The sequence below is a fragment of the Dipodomys ordii genome, unplaced genomic scaffold, assembly GCF_000151885.1.
Source record: "Dipodomys ordii isolate 6190 unplaced genomic scaffold, Dord_2.0 Scaffold13, whole genome shotgun sequence".
Classification (NCBI taxonomy): domain Eukaryota; kingdom Metazoa; phylum Chordata; class Mammalia; order Rodentia; family Heteromyidae; genus Dipodomys; species Dipodomys ordii.
In genome coordinates, this window is record NW_012267229.1 from 2798512 (window position 1) to 2824610 (window position 26099).

General features: G+C 39.5%; 2 protein-coding genes across 2 annotated transcripts in view; one reads left to right on the forward strand and one right to left on the reverse strand.

Moving 5' to 3' along the window:
* The window catches only part of Sel1l2 (sel-1 suppressor of lin-12-like 2 (C. elegans)), a 78982-nt gene extending 73605 nt beyond the window's left edge, over window positions 1–5377 (forward strand). Inside the window, exons 17-18 of the mRNA XM_013011024.1 lie at window positions 4303–4431; window positions 5025–5377. Of these exons, the coding sequence (XP_012866478.1) occupies window positions 4303–4431; window positions 5025–5144 (249 nt within the window). The 3' untranslated portion in view covers window positions 5145–5377. The remainder of the gene's footprint in view (window positions 1–4302; window positions 4432–5024) is intronic.
* A 15059-nt stretch (window positions 5378–20436) lies between these two features.
* Ndufaf5 (NADH dehydrogenase (ubiquinone) complex I, assembly factor 5) overlaps window positions 20437–26099 on the reverse strand; it is a 34317-nt gene continuing 28654 nt past the window's right edge. Inside the window, exons 8-11 of the mRNA XM_013010997.1 lie at window positions 24857–24917; window positions 21117–21200; window positions 20708–20790; window positions 20437–20548 (exon numbers count right to left, since the gene is read on the reverse strand). Of these exons, the coding sequence (XP_012866451.1) occupies window positions 20456–20548; window positions 20708–20790; window positions 21117–21200; window positions 24857–24917 (321 nt within the window). The 3' untranslated portion in view covers window positions 20437–20455. The remainder of the gene's footprint in view (window positions 20549–20707; window positions 20791–21116; window positions 21201–24856; window positions 24918–26099) is intronic.

Here is a 26099-nt window from a genome sequence, read left to right on the forward strand (position 1 = left end):
CCCCAAAGTTGTAAAGCTCATTTTTCGACATAACAATTTGTACATCTCATTGTTGCAATGGGTCCACCTGTATCCCTATTTAACCGATTTGTTTTTTCCTTCCCCCTCCACAAATTATACCAACATCAAATACAGTGAAAGCAGGGGTTATGCTGTGGGGGAGAGACATACAAAGCAACAAAGAAATCATCTTATAAATATCTTAGAAACAATCGCATGAAAGCAAAAACATTTGAATACTTATCTTGGGGTTCATTTCACCTAACACCAACTTACCTGACCTTTTCTGCTTGCTCAGACATATACTAGTTATTACAAATAAGAGAAACCATGGGACCTATGTTTCTTTGGGCCTGGCTTACTTCACTTCATATAATTTTTTCTAAGTCTTTCCATTTCCTAACAAATGGGGCAATGTCATTCTTTCTGATGGAGGCATAGAATTCCATTGTGTATATATACCACATTTTCTTGATCCATTCATCTACTGAGGGGCATCTGGGTTGGTTCTATATCTTAGCTATGGTAAATAATGCTGCAATAAACATAGTTGTGCTGGTGGCTTTAATATGGTCTCGTTTGTGATCATTTGGGTAAGTGCCCAAAAGTGGGATTGCTGGGTCATAAGGGAGCTCTATGTGTGGAGTCTTTTGAGGAATCTCCATACTGTTTTCCAAAGTGGTTGAACAAGTTTACATTCCCACCAACAATGAAATATAAGGTTCCCTTCTGTCCACATCCCCTCCAGCATCTGTTGTTATTAAGAGTTTTTGATTATAGCCATTCTAACTGGGGGAGGTGGAACCTCAATGTCGTTTTGATTTGCATTTCTTTTATGGCTAGAGAGGATGAGCATTTCTTCATGTGTCTATTGGCCATCCTTCTTTCCTCTTCAGAGAAGTTTCCCTTTAAGTCTTTAGCCCACTTATTTATTGGGCAGTTGTTTCTTTGAGAATTTGTTGTTGGGGGATTTAATTTTTTGAGTTCCAGGTATATTTTAGATATGAGACCCTTGTCCATTGTATGGCTAGTGAAGATCTTCTTCCAATCTGTGGGCTTTCTATTGATCTTGCTAGCTATGTCCTTTGCCATGCAGAAGCTCTGCAATTCCATGCAAACCCATTTGTCCAACCTTTCTTCCCATGAGACTTTTATCTCCAACTAACCCTAAGAAAACTGGAAGTGGCACTGGGGCCCAAAGTGAAAGAGGGCTAGCCTTGAGCAAAAGAGCTCAGGGACATTGCCCAGGCACTGAGTTCAAGCTCCACAATTGACAAAATAAACAAGTAAATAAATAATAAATAAATATATTATTCAATAAGACTACCTTAGCACATATTTTGTTTTAAAATGTGTTGTCAGGTTAAAATAAAAAAGCAGACAACAAAACATTATGTAAGGTGAAAAAAATCCCTAAATTAAGAATGTATAATGAACATATACAAAAGCTAGAACAATGTGTTAATATCAGCAGTTATTTCTCTATAGTGAGAATATCAGTGGCTTTATTTCCTCAGTTATTCAGTTCTATAATTTCAAATTTTCTTCTAATTTACATAGGGCATATTCAATAGAAGACCATAAAATTTCATTATTTTAAGAATTACTTTTCCATTTGCACATCTGTCTCACTTCAAGAAATTTTTTACGACACTCAAAGATCTGGGAGTGTAAAACACTTGCATGGTGTAATCGAACAGTTCCGAATCTTTTAATTATAGGAAACTGTTTTGAATATTAAGCAGTACTGTGGCACACCTGACATTTTTGTTAGAGTTTAGTTAGAATAGGTTATTTAAAAATAGTCTGAGGGTTGATTTATACAGACCCCTCTTATCACTGAATTTAGCTAATATACCATAGAAAAGTTAAACATAAGGATTATACTATGAAATGGGCTTCTCATTTACTGTGGCCTGGCCATCTTTAATGAACACTACTTATCAAGAAGACATCTGTTGTTTGAAAGATTTTGTCCAAATTTTTTGGTGTTAGTTATTTTTCAGGTATGGCCTTTTTTTTTTTTAGATGAGTTTTAGACGATGGTTCTTCTATGTATACCTCCTGCATGGCTGAGCTCACAGGATTTCACTATCATTCTCAGATATTCTTGTTGACATGGTGGAGTCTCAAACTACAATCATCCTAATCTCTACTTTCAGAGTAGCTGGGATTACAGGTGTAAACCATTTTACCCAGCTTGATTTAAACTTTTTACTAAATAAGATCAAAGTATGAGTGATCTTTTCTAAAGTTTGGCACTTTTTACTAAATAAGATCAAAGTATGAGTGATCTTTTCTAAAGTTTGGCAATAAACGGATCTAATTAGGCAGAAGTGTTTGAAATTTGTCTGGAAATTTTTAAAGAAAGATTTTTCACATTCTACTCTACTCCAACATTTGAGGCCCATAGGGTAGAGGGCAAGCTCATTCCACTTTGGTAGTGCTTCTTGTTTTTTTCTATTACCTAGTAATAGAACTAGCCACACTTGTGCCAAGGAGTAACCTCAGAATGACCAATTTAAGAAAAAATGACTGAGATATTGACAAAGCTAACTTACCCTACATGTCCCGTTTGAGTCAAGCTGCCTTTCCCATGAGGGGCTACACAGCTGTTACAATCAGTGGAGTGTTATCATAAGACAACCCACAGAATATGTTAGAATTAAGAGGTTTTTGGTGTTTTGGTTTTTTTTTGGGTCCGGTCGTGGGGCCTGAACTCTGGGCCTGGGCGCTGTCCCTCAGCTTTTCAGCTCAAGGCTAGCGCTCTACCACTTAAGCCATAGCACCACTTCCGGCTTTTTTTTTTCTGCTTATGTGGTGCTGGAGAATCGAACCCAAGGCCTCATGCATGCAAAGCAAGCGATCTACCACTGAGCCACCTTCTCAGCCCCCAGAATTAAGAGTTTTAAACATTGATTTTCTCTGTTTCCAGGAATATTTGTTCCAAACAGTCTCCTAAATTTTAAGCAAAGGCATTTCTCTTTCTCCAACAAATCTATTTACCAGACTTCAAAGCTATGGAAATTTTTAAGAAATGACAGAACACATGCTGACAGAAGACACTACTCAAGAAACAGGTTTTGCATAGGCCTCGAGGGCTCACAACTGTTAAGGCCTAGGTGATGATGCAGACAGAAAATAACGTATTTGGATGGCAGTTCATGAAACATTTCTCCTCTTCCCTTTCTTTTGAAGTAATTCATGGCACTCAAGCAAAACACTTTCAGAACACCTCAACCTTTACAAGTAAAATACCTTAGCCTTTTCACCACTGTTTGACAGAGCAAAAATAAAGCAAGCACAATAAGCCATACAAAGTGAAAATAAAGTATTTCTCTCGGCCATTATCTAATGATATCAAAAGCAAGTCACTGACAATATAGTATTATGTTATTTGGGGAATCAAATTCCAAGCCAAGAGCCAAAAGATTATATTCTCTCATTCTATAAAATATTACTGAAGCCCTATTACATAGTAGGAACTTTTCATGAAAAAATAATACAAGACCTTGTCTTCAAAGACTTAGAGACAAATTAATAACTTCAGGTAAGATAAATATGATGATGATCATTATACACAATAAATTATCATCCTTTCACTTACATTTGTGTTTGTTTTAGGAAACTGCTCTTAGTATCTAGTGATCTCTAACCCTTTCATTGAATTCACAAGTATAAAGAGGTGGTCTAGGATATCCAAGAAAGCTTTTTAAGGCCTGTCCTAGTTTCTTTGTAAAACAAATTTAATTGCTTAAAACAACATATAATTTATTACTTCATGGTTTCTGTACATCAAAAGTCTTGGTGGTTTGACTGTATAGGGTCTCACATGACAAAAATCAAGGTTGCATTCTTCACTGGAGGCTCTGGGAAGAATCTGCTCTCAAGCTCATTCAGGTGGTTGGCTGAATTGAAGTTGTATGATCAAGGATTCTGTTTCCTTGCTAGCTGTTTGAATTTCTTCTCATTTTTCCCTTGTGGCAGCTTCCAGCAATGGTGAGTTGAGAGTCTTTGGTTTTCTTCTTTCTTTGTTCTAGAGATAATTCTGTTTAAAGGCTCATACAATGATATGGGGTCCACCTGGATGATGTAGGAGAATCTGTTTTAAGATCTATAATCTTAATTACATTTGTAAAAGCCCCTTGCCATATGATATACCTGCAGGTTCTACAGATGAAAGCATAGACATCTGTAGGGGACCACTCTGCCAAATATAAACTATAGTATTTCTAACAATGGCTTCTGTTTATCTGTCAAGAACCTGTAGCTAATGAGGATGGGCTCTTGTTCTATTTCTAGGACATCCACTTGGCCAGGAGATTGTATGACATGGCTGCTCAAACAAGTCCAGATGCTCACATACCTGTGTTCTTTGCCCTTATGAAACTGGAAACAATGCATTTGCTCCGAGACATCCTGTTTTTTAACGTAAGTGTGTTTCAAATAGGCCCTGAGGTTCTGAAATTCCAATAAGCAATTCTTAGGGACAAAATGATGAGGCCCATCATAAGAGTATTTTTTGGATAGCTTTCCCTTGACAAGTAGCATTCAGACTTATATTTACCATGCAGAACAGCTTTACTTGTTATATTGAGTATGTGTTGGCACTTTGTAGTACACCCAATGAATTCATTTGGTAGATATTTTTTTTCAGCACAAACTATGTTCAAAGCCTTAAGTGAAATAACATGTGCTATATATATTGTTCAAAACACAGCTATTGCCATCAAAAATCTCAGACTGGTAAGCAGATGGTAGGTAGCAAATGGTACCACAAAGAGCTACAATTTGAAAAGAATTTGAAATTAAATTTTATAAATCTTTGAGGATATTCCAATGGTAGCTAGCTGAGCCCTCTCTAAGAGCTGGAAGCCAGAAAAGACTGTCTCTTCTAAGACTGCAGGAAGCAAAGGGGAATTGATGAGATCTGCGAGAGGTGGGAGGTGGACAAGAAGGAGATGATGGATCTAAATACAGTGGTAATTTAGGACTTTTTTAACCTAAATGTCACTTGTCAACAGTTTACAATGAGATGGAAATGGATGAAATTGGACAACACCGTTGGACCATACTGGGATTTATTTGTGATTGGCCTACTTGTTGCCACACTGATTCTCTTGCTTAGAAATCACTATAGGTAGGCTCTGGATGATCCAAAAACATGCTCATGAGTTCATGCTAAGCTATCTTCAAAAATAAAGAATTTCCTCAACCAAATCAAGAACCTGCTTGCAGATTTTTCACACAGTCCTGTAACAGGAAGTACACAAAGCTTGAGACCTGTCCTAGAGAAACAACTTCAAAGACTTGTAGTAGTAGTAGTGCATTCCTATAATCCCAGCTATGGTCGGTGAAGGAGAATATAGGATTATTGTCCAAGGCTAGCCTAGGCAAAATGCCCAAGATGCTATGTCAAGAAAACTAAAAAGAAGGGATAGGGGTATGGCCAAGTGGTAGAATGCTTATCTAGTAAGCATAAGGCCTTGAGTCCAAGCTCCAGTATTGTCCCCTTATCCCCTCCCCCCCCCAAAAAACAGAGAAAAACAACTTTATATTTCTTGTTTAGTTCAGGGAAACATGTGGGAGAGGGTGTGAACTGGTTACCTAAGACGTGGGTACAAACTTGTCATCTTGGAGACCTAGTCAGCACTTGGAGATAAAGACCACTATTTCCATATTATACAAGGTGGCATCCTCAGAAAAGTGCCCTCCCCTTTCAAGAGAGCAGCTGGGTTTCTTGTCTCCTACAGATATACCAAGGTGAAAAAAGGAGTGAGTTTGGAGAAGGTAGGAATATAGATACCTCAGAAGTTATTAAGACAAAGGTTTCAGACCTTGCACAAATAGACCTTCAGCAATGATCCTGTGAGCCACTGAAATGCAAATGAACAAACAGCACCTTATAACAAGCAGTGCCTAGAAAAGAAGGAGTTGGAGCCATTGAGGCAAAAGTGAAAAGGTCAGATTCTATGGCCAGGCTTGGGGGAAAAGTAGGATGGGTGGGTAAGGAGAGTGTAAGAGGCTGTGACTTGTGAAGGTCAGGCTTAAATCCCAGCACCCCAACTTTCTAGCTATTAGACCTCTCTAGTCTCAAGTTTCTGACCTGCCACATGCGAAGAATAATACCTATTTTAGAAAGCAAGTCCTGACATCTAGAAGAAGACTCTTAAATAGTTGCTTTGACTATCTTTTAAAAACTCGGTGGCTCAAGTCTATAATCCTGGCTACTTGGAGGTGCAGATCAGATATAGATCAGAGCTTGAGATCATCCCAGGCATAAAAGTTCACGAGAGCCCATCTTAACCAATGACACATGTGCAAGCCCTTTATCCCAATGTATAAGGGAAGCACAATGATCAGGTGCACTAATGAAGGGACACACAAACAGGAGGGCTGCAGTCTAAACCAGCCAGGTCATAAAGCAAGGTTTTATTCTGAAAATAACCAATGAAAAAAAGTGAGACTGGTAAGATGGTTCAACTGGTAGAGCACCTGCTTAAGGCCTTTGAATTCAAAGCTCAGTACTACAGAAAAGAAAAATAAATTTAAAAAGTCAGAAATCAATCTATGTCCTGTATCTATTCTCTAGCCAAAATGTGGAATGCTTTGATAGCAAAGCAATTCTCTTTGCCTACTTAAAAAAAAATCCAACTTAGGGACAAGAACAGTTCATTTGTAAATAATGGGGTGTAGTACAAGATGGTCAGAGAACTTGGAAGAACAGGTTTTGAAAAAAGGAGTAGTTTAGTCACTAAAACATCCATTTCTAGGCCTCTTCTTCAATGCGACCACTGAAGCACTTCCTCCCACCCTGGGGACAGCTTCAAGATGACTAACAAGAGTGTTAAGAGCTTCTGCTTGTAAGCCACCATTATTTTCCAGTTATGGCAAAATACCATCTTGTACTGTTCTCCATGTCATTGAACGAACAGAGCACACTGACCCACAGCAAATACACAGGGAATCTTCCAGAATTCATTCCTGAAAGAACTAAAGGAAAAATTAACATCATTCAGTTGTAATCTTCCCACTAGTCTGCAAATCAAACTAGGATAATGATTCCTTAGCAAGAAAACATGAAGGATTTCTGCTCCTGTAGTCACAGCTAGGTCTAGAAACAGCCCACTAAAGGAGATGACAGGCAGCACAGAGGCAGCTGTGGCTGGGCAGAGTTCAGAATGAAAGTGAGTTAGGCCAAATAATTTACAGATTACAATGAAGATCTGAAACCAATCAGGAAGAGGGGTGAATGCTATGAGAAAAGGGCCTTGCTTTAGAGAGCTTCACATGTCACTTACAAATCTAAGCCAGGAAATTCTTAGTATAGGTTTCCCTAGAATCTAACTATGAGTTAGGGATTTGTGTGTAAGTAGTTTAGGAGCTGGGTATGGTGGCACGTTCCAGTAATCTCAGCTACTCTGGAGGCAGAGGTAGGAGACCAGCCTGGACAAAATCATACATCTCTAGCCAAAAACAAAGAAAAAAAGGAGCAAAAGAAGTAGAGGCATGTCTCAAGTGGTAAAGTGTTAGAAAGCTCAAGGCCCTGTGCTCAATCCCCAGTACTGCCAAAATATACATCTATTCATCTACTCATCCACCTGTCCACCACTCATCATCCATCTGTATGTATAAACATGCATGCGTGTGGGGAGGGGGGTAAGAAAGCCAGTAAAGGGGTTGGGAAGGTGGCTCAGTAGTAGAGTACTTGCCTTGCATGCATGAGGCCCTGAGTTCGATTCCTCAGCATCACATAAGCAGAAAAAAAATGCAAGTGGAGCTGTGGCTCAAGTGGTAGAACACTAACTTTGAGCTGAAGAGCTGAGGAACAGTGCCCAGGCCCAGAGTTCAGGCCCCACGACCGACAAAAAAAAAAAGAAAGAAAAGAAAAATGAAAAAAAAAAGCCAGTAAAGGACTGTTATCAAGGTATCAAGAAAATTACCACTGTTGAGTCACTAGAGCTGGCCACCTTGGGCAGAACACATACTTCATAATTATCCTATCCAAGGGTGACAAAGCCAGATATTTAGTCACAACTCCCAGCATTCATTGGTGACGGGTGCTTTCAGGAGGCCCTAATTCTCTGCACTCCAATTTAGAGAAAGTACATGGCCAAACAGATGCAGGTGCTGGCATTTAACAGCTTTGCTTGCCAACAACAATGGAAAGTCCTGAGGGGGCAGCATCACCTAAAATGATGGAGGGTGGTATTCTAGAACCTCTCCACTCTTCCATTCAGTAATCCACTCAGTGCCTACTGTGTCTCAAGCACTCTGCTAAGATCTGGGGGAATAAAATTGAGCACTCTGTCATCCCTGTCCTCAGGAAGCTTGCAGTAGAGGAGCCCATTGTTGGGTCATCCATCAGCTATCAGGAAATTTTCTTGAGATAGCTTGCTTCATTCTGCAAAGATATTGTGAAGTAGGATTCTATTTTATAGACATGTAAGTCAATGATCAATTACTTCTTCAGAGAGTATTATCACTAGCAGTACTTAAAAGCATAATTAAAGTACCATGATGCCTATTAATGAACAAATTTGCCTCTTAAGTGACTAGAACAAATGTGTTGACAATTTTAAGTATTGTGTCAAAAGGAATGAAGGCAGTTTCCCTGCTTAAAACTAGAACCCTGATAAAAGAGGATGAAAATGTAGTAAATTGTTCTGTCCTGCTTCTTCTTGTTTTCCCATCCTATTTGCCCTTGACTCTTCCATGGTTGAAGTGGGTAATGGTTGGGAAGGTGTTTAAAGAACAGGAGGTACTTTGCTAAATTGGCACAGAAGCCATCCTATGAACGTGCCTATTGAGCTTGGACATTTGCCATGTTGACCCCTATACAGCATTTTTGTGGCTTTCCCAAGGATACTCTGCTGGGAACCTTCTGTCTTTGTTTAGCATTTCCCAAAAGTAGAGACTGACAAAAAGCTACCAAAAACAACAACAACAACAACAACCCAAAAACATGTCTATCATTGAAATCACTGCTGTAGGCAACACGGGGCGGGGGGTGGAGTGGGGTAGACTTGAAAAGTTAACAAAATACCCCCCTGGATTGTTTGACCAAAAGAAGAGAGGCTCAGGCCTCCATTCTATTCTGCACTGAGATTATTCCTACAGTGTACGTATCATCTCTTGTGCCTTTTCTAGGCTGCTTATGAGAAGTTTTAAGGAAAGTCTCCCAAGCAGAGGAAAAAAAAAAGTCTTCTCTTGGTGTTAGGCACAGCTAGTAGACACTGAATTTTCAGGGAAGGTTCCATTACAAGTAGCTAAAACTCAGAGGTGAGATGTGTGTCTGCTTCTTTAGGGAGATTTCCTGAGTTCCAAGGCGCTGATCATTCATTCACTCATCCAACAGACTTTCTCTGCTGTAGCCTGTCAAAAGGAGTTAAAAGGATTTTAAAGATGAGGAAATTGTCTTGGATTGTCTGGGTTGGGCTTCCATGTAATAAAAAAGTGTTGTTATAAGAGGCAGAGAGATATCTGACAGAGACAAATAGAAGCCAGGTGACCATAAAGGTAGAGAGAGAAGCGAAGTAGCCCAAACCAAAGAACACCAGCAGCCACCAGAAGCTGGATGAGGCAATGGACATTTTGTTTTTCAAACAATAAGTTATCCTAATTAGTGACAAAGAACAGGGATTATAAAAGAGGTCTATAAACTAAGGAAAATAAATTCTGTTTTCCTTTACTCTCACAGAACACTCCTGACAGAAAATGTGTGGGAGGTTTTCCCATAGCAACAAATTCCTCACCTCTCACTAACCAGGTGTCCTGTGATTCAGTTCAATTCTGACACTAGCTGAAGTTAACTTTAAATTCTATAAGGCAAAGAGCTCAGTTCTACCAGCTTGCCCCTCATTTCTGATGCCAGTCACATCAATTAATCCTCATATTACTGATACCTCTACCCAAATTGGCTATAAATAAGGGGTATGCATAAGCCCTTCTAAAGTATATCATTAAATGACTGTCCAAAAGAAGGGGTACACAAAACTTCTGCCTCCACAAACTTAGTTTGCTACCCTCCCTCTTGTAAGCAAACTCAGTCATGACAGAGAAGCCATCATTTAAGAGGCCAAATTGTGAGTCTTTATTGGAGAACCATACGATCCTTGTTTCAAAGACCCAGCATGAGCAGGTGTTGAAAAGATCTTTGAACCCAGACTGGCACTGGTGGCTCACACCTATAATCTTAGCTACCTAGGAGGCTGAGATCTGAGGATCGTGGTTCAAAGACAGTATGGGCAGGAAAGTCCATGAGACTCTTGTTTCCAATTAACCACCAGAAAACTGCAAGTGGTGCTCTGGCTCAAAGAGGTAGAGGGCTAGCCTTGAGCAAAAGGGTTTAGTGATAGTTCCCAGCTCTGAGTTCAAGCCCCATAACCAGATGAATAAATACATAAATCTGTGTGTGCACGCACGTGTGCACGCACTGGTGCACGTGACTGGTGCATGTGTATGCATCAGAGCCTGGGTGCTGTCCCCTTGTATTTTTTTTCTCAAGGCTAGCTCTCTGCTACTTGATTCACATCTACTTCCAGCTTTTTGCTGGTTCATTGGAGTTAAGAATCACAGACTTTCTTGACTGGGCTGGCTTTGAACTGTGATCCTCAGACCTCAACCTCCTGAGTAGTTAGACATGAGCCACAGGGCCAACTTCTTTTTCTATTAAAAGAAAATTTTAGTGGAAGATTCACCACATTAGTGTGCTGATTATTATCTCAACCTCTAGTTCTTTCTTTCCTGCAAGATGGGGGAAGGGATAAAAGTTCCCTGTTCATTATTATGTCCTGGGCTTTCAGGTGACCACCCTAAAAGCTACCCAGAACTACAGTAGGCATCGTCTCACTGGGGGTGGGGTAGAAGACACTCCCTCCTGTAATTTTCTTTCAGGAAATTCCAAGGAATTTAAAGCCCTCACATCAGGAGCCAAACTATGCTCAAAGACCAAATATTAAAGGAAAAGATGCTTCTTGCCCCATAACCACTAAGGACATCACACAGGTTTTAGGAGTCAAAGGTTTAAATGTAGCCAAATGATCCTCTACTCTTCAGATGACCCAGCCTCAGGTATTTTTTTATATGAACAGGAAATGGACTAGGAAAACATTCTTAATAAAAAATACCAATGGATAGATCTAAAATGGTGTGACAGAAGCACACTCTAGACTCAGAAGAGCAGCTAGAAAACAAATTCTCATCAGAAAGAACAACACTGCCCAATTTGTTAGGAAATGGAAAGACTTGGAAAAGGTCATATTAAGTGAAGTTGCCCGGTCTCAAAGAAATTTAGGTCCCATGGTTTCCCTTATTTGCAATAATTAGTATCCATATAGGATAATCTTATCAGATGAGCTGAAAAGCTCAAAAACCATATACAAATGACCATATAAGTTGATGCTAAGTGAAATGAACCCCAAGATATGGACACAAGAGGTCTGTCTGTATTGTTACTGTTTTAAGTGTACCATGTGATTTTATTATTTTTGTTGTTTCCTTTGTATGTTCTTTCCCCTATGGTATATCCCCTGTTGTCACTGTACTCGATTTTGATACCCTGCATCTTATATATACATATGTCTAAGCTGGGGAGAGGAAGGGGAATAACAAAACACTGAAACAAGGACACAGGATGACCCATTGCAATAAAGATACCTCCTGGACAGTATATTGGAAACGAACTTTACAACTTCGGGCAGTGAGTGGGGAAGGGGGTATAGAAGTATGGGAGCTGGATAGGGAAGGGATGATGGGACAACAACAAGGAAGGGAAGGGGTGACAATGATCAACAAGTAATGTACTCATTGCCTTACTCATGTAACTGCAACCCCTCGGTACATCTTAATAAAATAAAAAAAAAAATTAAAGAACAAGAAAACAGCTTCTTAGAGAGGTTTGGAAGTTCCAAAGCAGAGAGCTGGGATGCACAGGAAAGGACTAGCACAAATTACCATGATCCTCCAGGTCTCCAGGTGCCCAAGATCCAATCTGAAGGAAGCCAATCTGGGAAGAGCCAGGGAAAAGACCAACAGAGGAACTCTGGATGTCAAAAGTCAGAACCTTGATGGCTGGAGCATCTTAGCATGGGTTGGATGAACAACTATTTAAAAAAATTCTTTTTAAGCTGGGTGTCAGTGGCTCACACCTGTAATCCTAGCTACGCAGGAGGCTGAGATCTGAGGATGGCAGTTCAAAGCCAGCCAGGGCAGGAAAGTCCGTAAGTCTCTTATCTCCAATAAACCACTCAGAAAACTGGAAGTGGTGCTATGGCTCAAGTGGTAGAGCACTTGCCTTGAGCTGAAGAGCTGAGGGACAGCACACAGGCCCAAGTGCAAGCCCCACAGCCAACAAAAAGTTTTTAAAGAGATTGACAGAAAAGTGTCCACAATATGTGAAAAAGACAGTATGACAACAGTAAACACCATGATTTGGCTTTTATTATCTAGGCAGGTGTTAGTAAAATACTGAAGACTTACACTGAGATTTAATAGAGATGGGACAGGATTGCAGGGTTTATATCCAATAAAATACTATAGCAATGGGCTTTGAAGGGGGGGAGGGTTAGGAAACTTCTTTTAAAAAAGTCTTAGTCATCTTCCATGAGATAACCTACTGGAAAAGCCCTCCTAGGACATTAATTTCTCACTAAACACATTCTCCCTAGTTTCATTCGGCATTTCTCACCTGCTCTCCAACCTTCAAACCAATTAATGATGGAATTGTATTACCCTCCAATTCAATCCACACCCACTCTCCTCATCTCCATCCAGCTACCTCCACTTCTCACCTGGGATCTTGTTAGCCTAAATATTCTATCTCCTCTGTTTCATTTTTCACACTGTATCCAGAGTGATTTTTATTTTGGCGGGGGGGGGGGCAGTCCTGGGGCTTGAACTCTGGGCCTGGGCGCTGTCCCTCAGATTTTCAGCTCAAGGCTAGCGCTCTACCACTTGAGCCACAGCACCACTTTCAGCTTTTTTCTTTTTTCTTATGTAGTGCTGAGGAATCGAACCCATAGCCTCATGCATGCAAGCAAGCGCTCTACCACTGAGCCACCTTCCCAGCCCTCCAGAGTGATCTTTTAAAAATAGAAATTGCATGCCACTCAATTAACATTTCTTAGTGATTGTATATGGATTTCAAAATAAAGCTCAAGTTCTCTGCATTAGTTTCCCCTGCCAAAGCAGACCCTGGGACAAGTTGGATGTAGGGCATTTACTTGGGAAGTGATGTTAGCACAAAGCATCAGTGAGCTCTGGAGGGACTGTAGCAAGACCAATAAAGCAATGTAGGCAAGGTCTTAGCCCTCAAATCCCGTGCTTGCTTGTCTTCCCATGATTTATGTGCTGTAAAAAGGAGTCTTCCTTTTCAGAGAAATTACCCAAATTTACTGTAGGCAAGAGTCACTGAGAGGTTTTTTTTCCTTAACAAATGTTAAAACAAAAATTCACAAGCTACCTCTGTTCAATCCCCTTAAGTCCTTACTCTAGTCAGTCTGTGGAATTGACTCCCTTTTCCTCACTCCAAATGAGGAAATGAAGCCACTGTAAGAATACACTGACATGATAAAGGCAGGTGAACTGTGTGGACATTTAATGTTTAACTGAAAATCCACATTTTCTAGGTTCTGAGTGGTTGGTACATTAGTCAAGTTGTAAAAAACAAACAAAAAAATCCCTGGGTCTTCAAAATAGAAGCCCCCAAGACCACAGAAGAGTGCTTTGAGGATATTGTTTGCATCAAAATTACCCATATTCTGGCCCTCCTCACTCAGGTCCTATGTGCTGTCATACCTAGTCATTTTCTTCTGATCAGGGAGGAAGCTTAAGTCTTTTTGGCTTCCTTGGACTTTCTTCTTCCTCCTTCTGAAGTTGGGCATTGGCTCTACTATGCCAAGCACAATGGTGCAGAAATGCTTCTGATATTTATTACTTTTTTTTTTTTTTTGTCGGTTATATGTCTTGAACTTTGGGCTTGGGAACTGTCCCTGAGCTCTTCAGCTCAAGGCTAATTTCTACCACTTGAATCACAGCGCTACTTCCGGTTTTCTGGTAGTTAATTGGAGATAAGAGTCTCATGGACATTCCTGCCCCAGCTGGCTTTGAACCACAATCCTCAGATCTGTTTCCTGAGTAGCTAGGATTACAGGCCTGAGCCACCAGTGCCCAGCTGACATTTATTTTTTAATCCCATCCTCAGCAGCATTCTTGTCTACCCACAGAATCTGGTGGTAGTCTTTACTCTTACTCTTCTTCAGTTCTATGTGTACATTTTGTTTTAGGAGATGTTGATGCTGTCTTCTCTGATACTTTTTCATAGTTCATAGTCCCACATTGCTTCATATTGCTCTGTGTCTATGTAACACTAAGCTCTTCTCAGGTGGGCTTAAAAAAATTGTGCCAGCAGCCAAGTGCCTGTGGCTTATATCTGTAATCCTAGCTACTCAGTAGGCTGACATCTGAGAACTGAGGTTCAAAGCCAGACCAGGCAGGAAAGTCCATGAGACTCTCATCTCCAATTAACCACCAGAAGACCTGAAGTGGCACTGTGGCTCAAGTGGTGGACCCCTTGCCTTGAGCTGAAGAGCTCAGGGACAGTGGTCAGGGCCAGAATTCAAGTCGCATGACCAACAAAGAAAAAGAAAAAAGAAAAAAAATTGTGCCAATATTAGGCTTGAATTCAGTTTGACTTTTTCCCTCAAAGATGGCGCTGTATCACTTGAGCCACAACTCTACTTCCCACAGATTCTACTCGTATTTCCTAGGGTCAGGCCCTAATCTATCTCCCAGTCACAGCAACTGTATTTGTGCCTAATTGTCCATCTCCAACTGTTTCCCTTCTTACTCAGATTCCCAATCCCAGATGACCCTTGATATTTGCTGACTCTCTTGCCCATCTCTTATTTGCTGGTCCCACTTTCCTCCATGTGGGATTTCTCTGTGGTTATTGCAATTCTGGTTGCAGCAGCACTCATGCTCAAGGAGCCAAACTTTAAGTCAAAGAGCCAGAACTTACTGACAGGAAACATGATGGTATGGTACAAGGAAAATAAAGCTGATATATCTGGATGACTGAACTTCAGTGGAAGGCACCCAGAATATGGAAAGCAAGTAGGTATGAAGAGACGACAATGGTTCTGGAACAAGGTTGAGCATGTGTGAGACACAATGATGGAATTAACTCACTGGTTCTCATGTTGGTGGTTGGGGGTGTACAACTGTATGTTAGCTGCTAAAACAAACAAAAAAACTGGAGAGAACTAACAAGATTTTGGCTCACAACTGGGGCCAGTTGATGACTTCACTGTTCTATTACCCTTGGGCCAGTGGAAAGGAGGTACCATATGACAAGAAAAAGTGGTCAAGGAAGTAATGGTTGGAAAGCAGAGAAAGGCAGGAAGGGACTGAGAGCCCAAGTATACTTTTTAAAAATTGTATGCCCGATGCTCTAACTTCCTTTCAAGAGGCCTCAGCTTCTGAAGACACTACCACTTCCCAAAAGCACAATGGACCGTGACCAAATATCAATGTATACTACCTTTGGAGGTTCATTCAAAATGCAAATTATAGCAAATGAAAACATGAGAAAGCTTGGAAGCTCACAAGTTTTCTCTTCCTAAAGGAGGCAAGATAATCAAATTGTTTTTTCTCTCCAGTGGTGGTATTCCAACCCCAGGCACTAACTCACACCTGGCAGGCAAGTGTTCTACCCTTGAGCTATACCCCTATTCCTTAATCTGTGATTTGTTTTAGCTTTGTCACAGAATGAAATACTGGTTCTGTCATTTATATGACCCTGGAGAGTCACAACCTGTGTAAATTTGGTCCATCATTTGAAATATAGGCCAATGGTACTAGTATCTAATCCAAAGAAAACTGTGAAGATAAAAACTGTGATGAAGGTCAAAGGTTTAACATACTGTATGTTAAGAATGCTGAATACAGAATTTTAAACCCAGGACTTTTTAAGCCTAGCGCAGCCTTGTAAAAGTTAAATGAAGCTACATTTGTTAAGATATGTGAATACTGATCTGACTTACCATGAAATCATGCAACCTGCCTTGATTGGAGATCAGTGTAGTTACTTCTCTAAAGTGCTGTCACTTGAAGCCTAAGCACTTTGTGTTCTAGAGTGTGACCTGGCACTAACCACTTCACCATTTGCATAAGTGAGGGAACTGTTTGTAAAGTTTGGGGCCACTTCCTGTATGCTGAGTACGTATGGTTCCAGAAGGAAGGATTCCTTCCTTTGTGGCTCAGATAGTTAAAAATGCATTCTCCAGACTAGACAATCTAAAGTAAATCACAATGTATTTTCTTTTCACTCAGTTAACTTTAAAGGGAAAAATGCAAAGTCAATTGGTTCATTTGAGACACTGTAAAGTTGGGAAGGTAATCCTGGTCATTCTCTTGGGACCCAGACTCTGGGCTCAGGCTCCTATCAGATCACACTGTTCAGCACCCCTTCCCCCCTCCCCACCCCCCGCCCTCCAGCCCATTTTCCAACTACAGTGATAGGGAAGTCCCTGAAGCCACGATTCTCAACCAAGGGGAGAAAGATGAAAAGGCTTGAAAAAGTCACTTGAAAGAACTTGAAAGGCCAGCAGCCCCTTCTGAGACTGGTACCAAAGCTGTAGTTTTATAGATGAAAATTCTGAGGTCAGATAGATGAAATTCAAGTTTAAGAAATAAACAGGGCTAGGATTGAATCTAGGCCTGACTGAATCCTGAACCTAACTCCCAAGTCTGCTTTCTCCTGCTTCTAGTCCAGTAAAGGCTAGTTGTAAACACTTCTATTGTAAAGACTAGCAAGTTCTGGGGCTGGGAAGGTGGCTCAGCGGTAGAGCACTTGCCTTGCATGCCTGAGGCCCTGGGTTCAATTCCTCAGCACCACATAAGCAAAAAGAAAAAAGCCAGAAGTGGCGCTGTGGCTCAAGTGGTAGCCTTGAGCTGAAGAGCTGAGGGACAGCGCCCAGGCCCAGAGTTCAGGCCCCACGACCGGACCCCCCCCCCAAAAAAAAAGACTAGCAAGTTCTCTTGGGGAATTTTCCTCTTTGTAATCTCCCATTCTTAAGTAGTCCTAATGATTCTTCCAGGATGGCAGAAACTAGCAAGTGGCAACCAAACACAGGTGTGAAATTCCTGTACTGCTAGTAGCCTGGCTATGTTGAAAGGACAGTTAACCTTTGCTAGCAATGGCTGAGAAAACTGTTGGCTTTTAAAAAGACATGTGATTTCAATAGCACTGTGCTCATTTAAGAGCCTGAAAACAAGTGCACAGTCTCAACAGATCATCCAAATAAATAAGCTGTCAGCAACTTAACAGCTAATGCAGAAGGGAACCAACTGTGGAATTCACATATAGCTACATATCTCAGTGAATTCTCAAGGTCTTTCCAAATTCTCCAGCATCATTTTGGAATTAGTTCCATCACACTTAAAAAACTGATCTTAAGGGACTGGGAAGGTGGCTCAGTGGTAGAGCACTTGCCTTGCATGCATGAGGCCCTGGGTTCGATTCCTCAGCACCACATAAGCAAAAAGAAAAAAGCCGGAAGTGGCGCTGTGGCTCAAGTGGTAGAGTGCTAGCCTTGAGCTGAAGAGCTGAGGGACAGCGCCCAGGCCCAGAGTTCAGGCCCCACGACCGGACCCAAAAAAAATAAAAACAACCACAGATAGCAAAGTATTACTACCTTATCTGTTGATATCTATTCTACCTATTTTCACATTAATGGGTTTTTATTTAAACCAGCAAGATATCTGTCAAGTATCCATGTAGATGATTACAATATTACCAGTATCTGAAACTATACTTTTAATTAGCAACAAAAATCACTCCTTGCTCCTTCAAAAAAGTTCAGAAAATTTTTTCATAAGACAGGCTGCTGATCATTAATGAAAAATTAAAATGATAATACTATATCAACTATCTTTTCCCTAGATATCTTTCAAAAGAGCCCATACTGTAGTTATGTGGGTGAAAATGTTACAAAACCATTTGACATACAAAACAAAAAACAGGGCTGGGAATGTGGCTTAGTGGTAGAGTGCTTGCCTAGCATGCATGAAGCCCTGGGTTCAATTCCTCAGTACCACATAAACAGAGAAAGCTAGAAATGGTGCTGTGGCTTAAGTATAGAGTAATGGCCTTGAGCAAAAGAAGTTCAGGGACAGTGCCCAGGTCCTGAGTTCAAGCCCCAGGACTGGCAAAAAACAAAAAACTTGTTACTTCTGTAACTATTTTTTTGATTTACTTTAACTTTGCCCAGGCTGGCCTCAAACTTTTGATCTTCCTTATTTCCACCTCTGGAGAAGCTGGGACTGAAGGTATGAAACAACATACCGGGGCCCAACAATCTCTTATAATCAAATCACATACTTTATACTAGCTATCTGAAGATCTGTATTTTAAGTCAACCTGGGCATACAAACCCTCATGTTATCTCCAATTAGACATCAAACAAACCAGAAGAGGAGACATGGCTCAAGTGGTAGCATGCCATCTGTGAGCAAAAATGCTGAATGAGAACTCAATGCTACCAGTACAAAAGTGTGGAAAAGAAAGACTATAGAATTCTCAGCATTCTTGGAGCCAGTCAATAGGAAACAAGCAATACAATACAAATGGAGTTGATGAGTTAACCATGGTTATTAATAAGAAGTTACTTTCCACATGCCATTTATATATTAACAACTTTTGGAAAAAATTTTGATCAGATATTTTTTGAAGTTTTTTGCTTGACAGGATAAACTCTTAATCATTTGGAAAACATGGCTATTCAGAAAAAAACAATTTTCTGAGTATTCAAAACAATTAAAGCTTGATAAGAATAGACTTTAAGTAGACATTAATTAAAAAATAATTTACCAGTGTCACTCATACTAAAATAATTTTCATCACTGTCACATTAATCGAGGGTCATCCTCATTAGGCCTATTCATTTTTCAGATTTTTTTTTAAACCAATGGAGTTTATTTTGAGATGATTCCAGTTTCATGTCATTACCAAGTACACTTTCTGTAGGATTAAGACAAAGCCCTTACTGATAAGACTGGTGTTTTTTGGTAAAGAAGAGTAGGGAAGTAGAAGAGAAAGAGATGTTGTAATATTTTACCTTAGGCTGAGGAGGAGACCAGAGCTATGTCAAGGTTATCTTATCACTGACTAGAGAAAATACATATGAAGTTGAGCTCTTTCTTGCTTCCCACCTGCTTCCTTACTTTCTATCACCACCTTCTTCCCATTGATTCTAAGCTGAGTTTGACTGCTTCCAAATAAATGAGCCCTGGATGAAAATGGAACAATGAACTTGGATTAATTAGGGTGATAGTAACAGTCTGAAAGTAACAAAGGAAAACCTGCTAATGCAAATAACGTGGTTAATTGCTGTGTGGACTTTCACATGTGATTTTATCTCTGTAATTCTTTAAAATGTTTTCTTCTCTTCTACAATAGGATGGAATATAAAATATGGTGGTCCCATCTGGGCATGGTGGTACATATCTGTAATGCTAGCATATGAGAAGTGGCAACTGGAATGTTTTAGGCCAGTCTGGTATATGGACAAGACCTTGTCTTAGCCAGGTATGTGACAGCTCACACCTATAACCCTACCTTTTCAGAAGGCTGAGATCCAGAGGATCCACATTTGAAGCCAGCCACAGCAGAAAAGTCCATGAGATTCCATTTCTAAAAAAGCCAGGCTGAATGCATGACTAAAGTGGTAGAGTGCCAGATGAGCAAGCAACAAGAATGTGAGGTCCTGAGTTCAAACCCTGGCACTGGGAAAAACAAACAAAAACCAAAATTCTATCTCAAAAAAGAGGGGCAGAAAAAGAGGACAAGAAGGGAATTCAATGAAGATTCATATGCTTTCAAAGTCTAAAACTACAGAGGAGCTTTGGAGAAAGAGTCCTCTGCTCCTCTTCAAGACAAAGACAACAACACTGAGATAAATAATTTTGGCTTAAGTGCCTTACTGCAGTTATTCTAAATGAGTCAGAACTCTAAAGAACCTATCAATTTGTTTCTCTCCTAATGTGCACGGCTGTGCTCCTCCCACAGAAATAACAAAAGACCAGAACAGGGAAAAAGTACAAAAATGTCAGCATAAGCACAGTTTTTCTATCTACATGGGAACATATATTTGTGAGCCTTCAGGAAAATATATTCTTTGCTTTTAGGCTGGATTTGCAAAAAATAAAAACATCCACATCATTAGATAGCAGCATGCTTATGAAAATAAAAATAACATGAATGTGAAATGGTTACTAAATGTAAATGTAGTACTAGGTTATTCTAATCACTTAAAAGTTTGCTACTTATTTTCACAATAAGAAAAAAGTTTGCTACTAAATAACTTATAGATAGCTTCAGGCTCTAATATTTCATTTGTGAGAGCTACTCATTTCTGATGAAAATTCTGGAATACATAAACATTGCATAAGATATTTATTGTGACTTTTTCCCCTGTGACATGAGATTATTTAGTTTTCCTAGCTCTCCAAACGACACAGTTGCAGAACCTCTTTCAGCTGGTCTTGCCTGGAAATAACAATAAAGATGAAAATTATTAGAAAATAGATTATTACAGCCCTGTTTAACTCTTTAGTCTTGTTGAATATAATAAAAATCATAAGTAAACAATGAAAAATAAACAAAAATGTAAACTCATAAAGAAAAGTGATGCCTTAATAATGTTACCTGAGAGTCATGGTATTTCCATCCTATCATGTGATAGATCTGGTATGTGGCAGGTACTGAGCCATCCTCATTTCCGTACATTTCTATAGAGGCAAATAATGATTCAAGTCTGAAAAAATCCATGAGGAAAAAATAATCTATTCAATCTACTTCTTCCAAGAGAAATGGGTTACTTGGATAACTTTAAGATTCTGAGAATACCTCACATGAAAAATTCTTAATACTGATATGCTGAACAGTAAGGAAATAAAGTGTGCATGTAAAAAAGATAAAAACCTATAGGAAGGACATGATATCTGATGGCACATAAACAGGCAAAGAAAAAGCACTGATAATGTTAAGGGAGTTAACATGGCAGAGCCTGAGGTTCTCAGTGATGCCTGGATGGAAGGAGGGGCAGTCTCCTTACCTCTGTAAACTGCTGCAGCTGCCAGCATTGTGTCTCGATGCAGCAAGGCTTTTCTATTCCAAGAACAGTTACTTTCACCCATACCTAAAAATACACTACAGGCAATTTGAGAGAATACAACAAATGCCCCAAGGAGCTCAATAACAGAGTTAATAGATCTCAGTATATCCAGCCACAGTATCTTCATGTAACCTAAGAAATATCATTCAGCTAGCATTCTTAGTGATTCTGAAACAAAACTACTTGAAGCATCTCAAAGGGAATTATGACAGGCAAGGAAGTCACATTTTAGAAGGGAAGCTGCATCATATTTGCTTGGTAGCATCAATTTAAAGCAAGCCAGGTTGGGGCTGAGAAGGTGGCTCAGTGGTAGAGTGCTTGCCTTGCATGCCTGAGGCCCGGGGTTCGATTCCTCAGCACCACATAAACAAAAAGAAAAAAGCTGGAAGTGGCGCTGTGGCTTAAATGGGAGAGCGCTAACCTTAAGCTGAAGAGCTGAGGGACAGCGCCCAGGCCCAGAGTTCAGGCCCCACGACCGGACCCCCAAAAAATAAATAAATAAAAGCAAGCCAGGTAGTCAAATGCAATATGACTGATCCTTGAGTGAGTCATCAGTATTGACAGTGCCTTTTTATATACATAGGTGCCACATTTAATACCTTTTAGTTGTAGGTTATTATTATTATTATTATTACTAGTGTGTGTTTGTGTGTGTGTGTGTGTGTGTGTGTGTGTGTAAGAATACTGGGGCTTGAGCTAAGGGTTTTCTGTTCTTGCTCAGCTTTTTTTTGCTCACAGCTGGCACTACCAGTCTGGCATTTTACTGTTTAGGGATAAAGTCTCATGGATTTTTCTGGCTGAGTTGGCTTTGAATCTTGATGCTTAGATCTTAGGTTCCTGAGTAGGTTAAGAGTAAAGCGATGAGCCACTGGTACCCAGCTTAGTTATGTTCTTTAACGGATGACAGGACAGTGACAAAGTGCCTAACTCCTAAGCCATAAATGTAATACATAAAGCCATGAATGTATACATGTGAAATTTGGAAGACTCATTAGACAGTATTCTTTATATTAAACTTTATTACAGGATTGCCATTTTCTTCCTTTGTATTTCTACTTTCACAATCAAGAATAAACTCTACAGTATCCTTCAATGGGTTAAAAATAATACTCTACCAAGTTTTTAATAGTTTTAGAAAGTCAATGAATTAGCTTCAACAACTCACCCTGTTTCTTTTCTCCAACTTGAAAGATTCTTATTATTCTCTAAAATAGTACATCTCTGATTTTGAACTCAATTTTCTGTACCTTGTGAGTTTAATATCTGAATAATATATACATGAAGAAAATTGTGGAGTTTATTCTTTATATCATGAAGAAATTGGTCAACTCGATCAAGCACTTTGGATCTTGAAGGTGTCCAAAATTAAATGACTTCTAAAGGTTTCTGGTGCTAATACTTCAGACCATCTTATAATTTACTTTTTAAACATTCTCCTTTATAGCATAAACTTCATAATGCCTCAAAGTAAAAAGGGACTAACACTGGAAGAGTCTACTGTTGATGATGGATGTGATGTTTTAGTTTCTGCTCAATTTCTTACTGCTTGGGCCCACTTACTCATTAGATAAACATCACTGATAAAAACCAGACTTAATTTTTAAAAAAATATACAAGTTGGGTATCAGTGGCTCATGCCTGTAATCCTAGATACTCAACAGGATGAGTTCTGAGGACCATGGCTCAAAAACAGCTCAGGCAAAGAAGTCCATGACACTTTGATCTCCAATTAGTTACCAAACAGCCACAAGTACAGCTGTGGCTGGAATGGTAGAGCACTAGCCTTGTGCAAAAAAACAAGAAACAAAAAACTCTCGGACAGCACCTAGGCCTTGAATTCAAGCTTGCATGTGCGCACGCGCACATACACACATACACACACACACATATACACACACACAAAGAGTGAATATGTGATAAAGAAGAGATTTTAAAATTCCTTCTAAAGCATCAGTATTTAGACAGACATGTTAATTAGGGTAGTTACACATACACTATCTGCAGGTATAACTCTCAGCTCAGAGAGAAATTCAAGAGCATGGCTATAGAGTCTACGCTTCTAGTGAAAAGAATCTAGACTTTGGGATTACAATCTTATGTAGCCTGGGACAAAGTGATTTAATCCCCATTAACCTGTTACCTGTTTTTCCATCTTTAAAATGGAATCAAACTTCATAGTATATCATAGTGAAACCTCATTGAGACTGACTTACAAAAAAAAAAAATTGTAAAGCCTGTAATCCTAGCTATTCAGAAGGGTGAGATCTGAGGACTTTTGTTCAAAGCCAGCTCTAAAGTCCATGAGACTGTTAATCACAGAAAAAGTCAGAAGTGGTGCCATAGCTCAAGAAATAGAATGCTAGCCTTGAGCAAAAGCAGCTTAGGGACAGTGTCCAGGCTCAGAGGTCAAGGCTCAGGAGCAGGGGGAAAAAAAAATTTGTGATTTCTGGTTCAACCTGGGCTTGGGATAACAGAAAAATCCAGCCAGCAGGTAACAAGACTGTCACAGTGGTTTTAAGGTAAAGTTCAATGGCTTATTAAAAACAAAATCAAGAGCTTATTAGGGTTTACTAGTGGAACAATACTGAGTATTGCCTTAAAAAAATGTAACTGAACTTACCTTAAAACTACTGTGAAAGCCTTGAAAATTTCTCATGCATTCATCAGATGATATGTAACTTGTTTTGTAAAATTAGGTCAACATTCTGGACTTTTTTATTCTGCGAATTAATAATAATGGCAACTTAAATGAGACATACTACAAACATGGAGAGAAAAGGTATTACTCAAATGTAAAATACCAAAAATCAATCAGAAGTGATATCATTTTCCAGTCAGCAAAGCAACCCACCTGAAAGTCTCCCAAACTCTGACTTTCTCTATTAGAGATTTCAGGACATGAATTAGGTTGCTTGCCCAGATTAACATTTTGGCTATATCAATTCCATAATCTTAGGTAGGTTACTTCTGTTTGTTCTGAAGGCTAATCACTCCCTGCTCTATAGAGGTTTTAGCATCTGGCTTATGCTACTTTTGCATTTCAAGTCCTCCTCTGGCTCTGAAACTAGATCTCTTGGTTCAGGTAATTCGACACTTCCCTAGTGTTTCTGCTAAACACCTTGCTAAAATGCTCTTCTTTCCAATCTTGCCTTGTTCTTTCTTATTAAGGGTCTTTGCATAGGCTGCTTTTGCATAGGGCTCACTTCCCTGCCTTTTCTGCACAGGTAACTTATCTTTGTTTCTTTAGAACACAGCTTAGTCCCAACTTCTTCAAACAAGATTTCTTTGGAAAGGTTTCTTAGATCAGAATCTATCCTATTATCTAAACTTACCCAACTATTTATGACTCAAAGTGAGATGTCAAGCATTGCTAGATGAAGTTATTGCTAGATGAAGTTACCAAAGTGTTCTGCCATATTCAACTGTATCCTTTAGGAAAGTCCTGCCAACCTTTGAGAAACTTTTATAAATATGTGCCTATACTTCATGGCATGACCACAATTCTAAGTTAATAGTTCATGATAGCTGCCTAATGTTCTGCCTTCTCTACTGTATATCATAAGCTTTGTGAAGACAGTCTCCTTTCTCATGAATGGATCCCCAGTGCTTACCCTGGTGCTCACCAGAGTGGACTCAAATGTCCCTTAAATGGAATTTAAAAATCCTTTAAAATGCCTTACCTTGTAAGTCCTCCATTAATTCATACATTCCAGGATAATTAACTTGAATTTCATCAGTGTCCTATTTAAAAAGAAAGATAATATTCATTTGACATTCATCACAAAAATTCAAATTTAAAAAGGGCCTGGATTGGCAATCTCCCATGAAAAACAAGAAATTTTTGTTTTGTTTTCCTTCCCTCTTGTCTGTCTTCTTCCCCTAACTCTCTAGCCCCTCTTTTCCAGTTAAGTAGGGCCTTTCATTTTCTAGGCAAGCAATCTAAAACTGAATTATACTTCAAGCTCTAGAATTTTTAAAAAACAATTTTTTGTGCCCATTCTGGGCTTGAACTCAGGGTCCTTAGCACTCTTGGTCAAGGCTGGCACTCTACCACTGGAGTCACATCTCTAAGTCCAGCTTTTAGGGGGGTTAATTGAAGATAACAGTGTCACAAACTTAACGTATAGTGCTGGCTTCAAACCTCAACACTCAGATCTCAGCCTCCTGAGTAGCTAGCTGGTGAGCAACCAGTAGCTGGCAGGTTTTTGTTTTTAAATTATATTCTTCATAATCTCCATACTGGGAGAAAAATCTCCCTAAAATTCTATCAACTGGCTCAAGTTCTACTCATGGAACAACACAGTATACCTCTATTCTGTATCCTACGATCACCCTCTTGGTGATTTTTTCTTTGAAAATTCTGATCTTTACATGTCATAACTACATTTCCCTGGACACAGTGATTTGATAAAATTTTATGAGCTACATGCTAAGATATAAAAATTTGTCTATATTGGAGATTGGTCCTAAATAAATCTAAATGTCATTATTAAAAGGTTGATTGAACAAAGAACATCTATTTGGCCTGGTGCCAGTGGCTCATATGAATAACCCTAGCTACTCAGTAAACAGGTATCTGAAAGATTGCAGAACAGTCTTTGAAATTCCATCTCCAAAATATCCAGCATAATGCTTGGCTAGAGGTATGGCTCAAGTAGTAAAGCATCAGCTGAGACAACAACAACCAAAAAAAGTGTCTAGTCAAGGAAAAATCATATATTTATTTTAAAAAAAATTTTAAAGAACGAGGTAGCTGGAAGTGGCGCTGGGGCTCAAGTGGTAGAGCGCTCGCCTTCAGCTGAAGACCTCAGGACAACATCCAGGACCAGAGTTCAAACCTCACAACCAACCAAAAAAAATAGTAGTTCAAGGGGTAGAGTGCCAGGCTTGAAATCTAAAAGAATGAGGAAGCTATGTCTACAG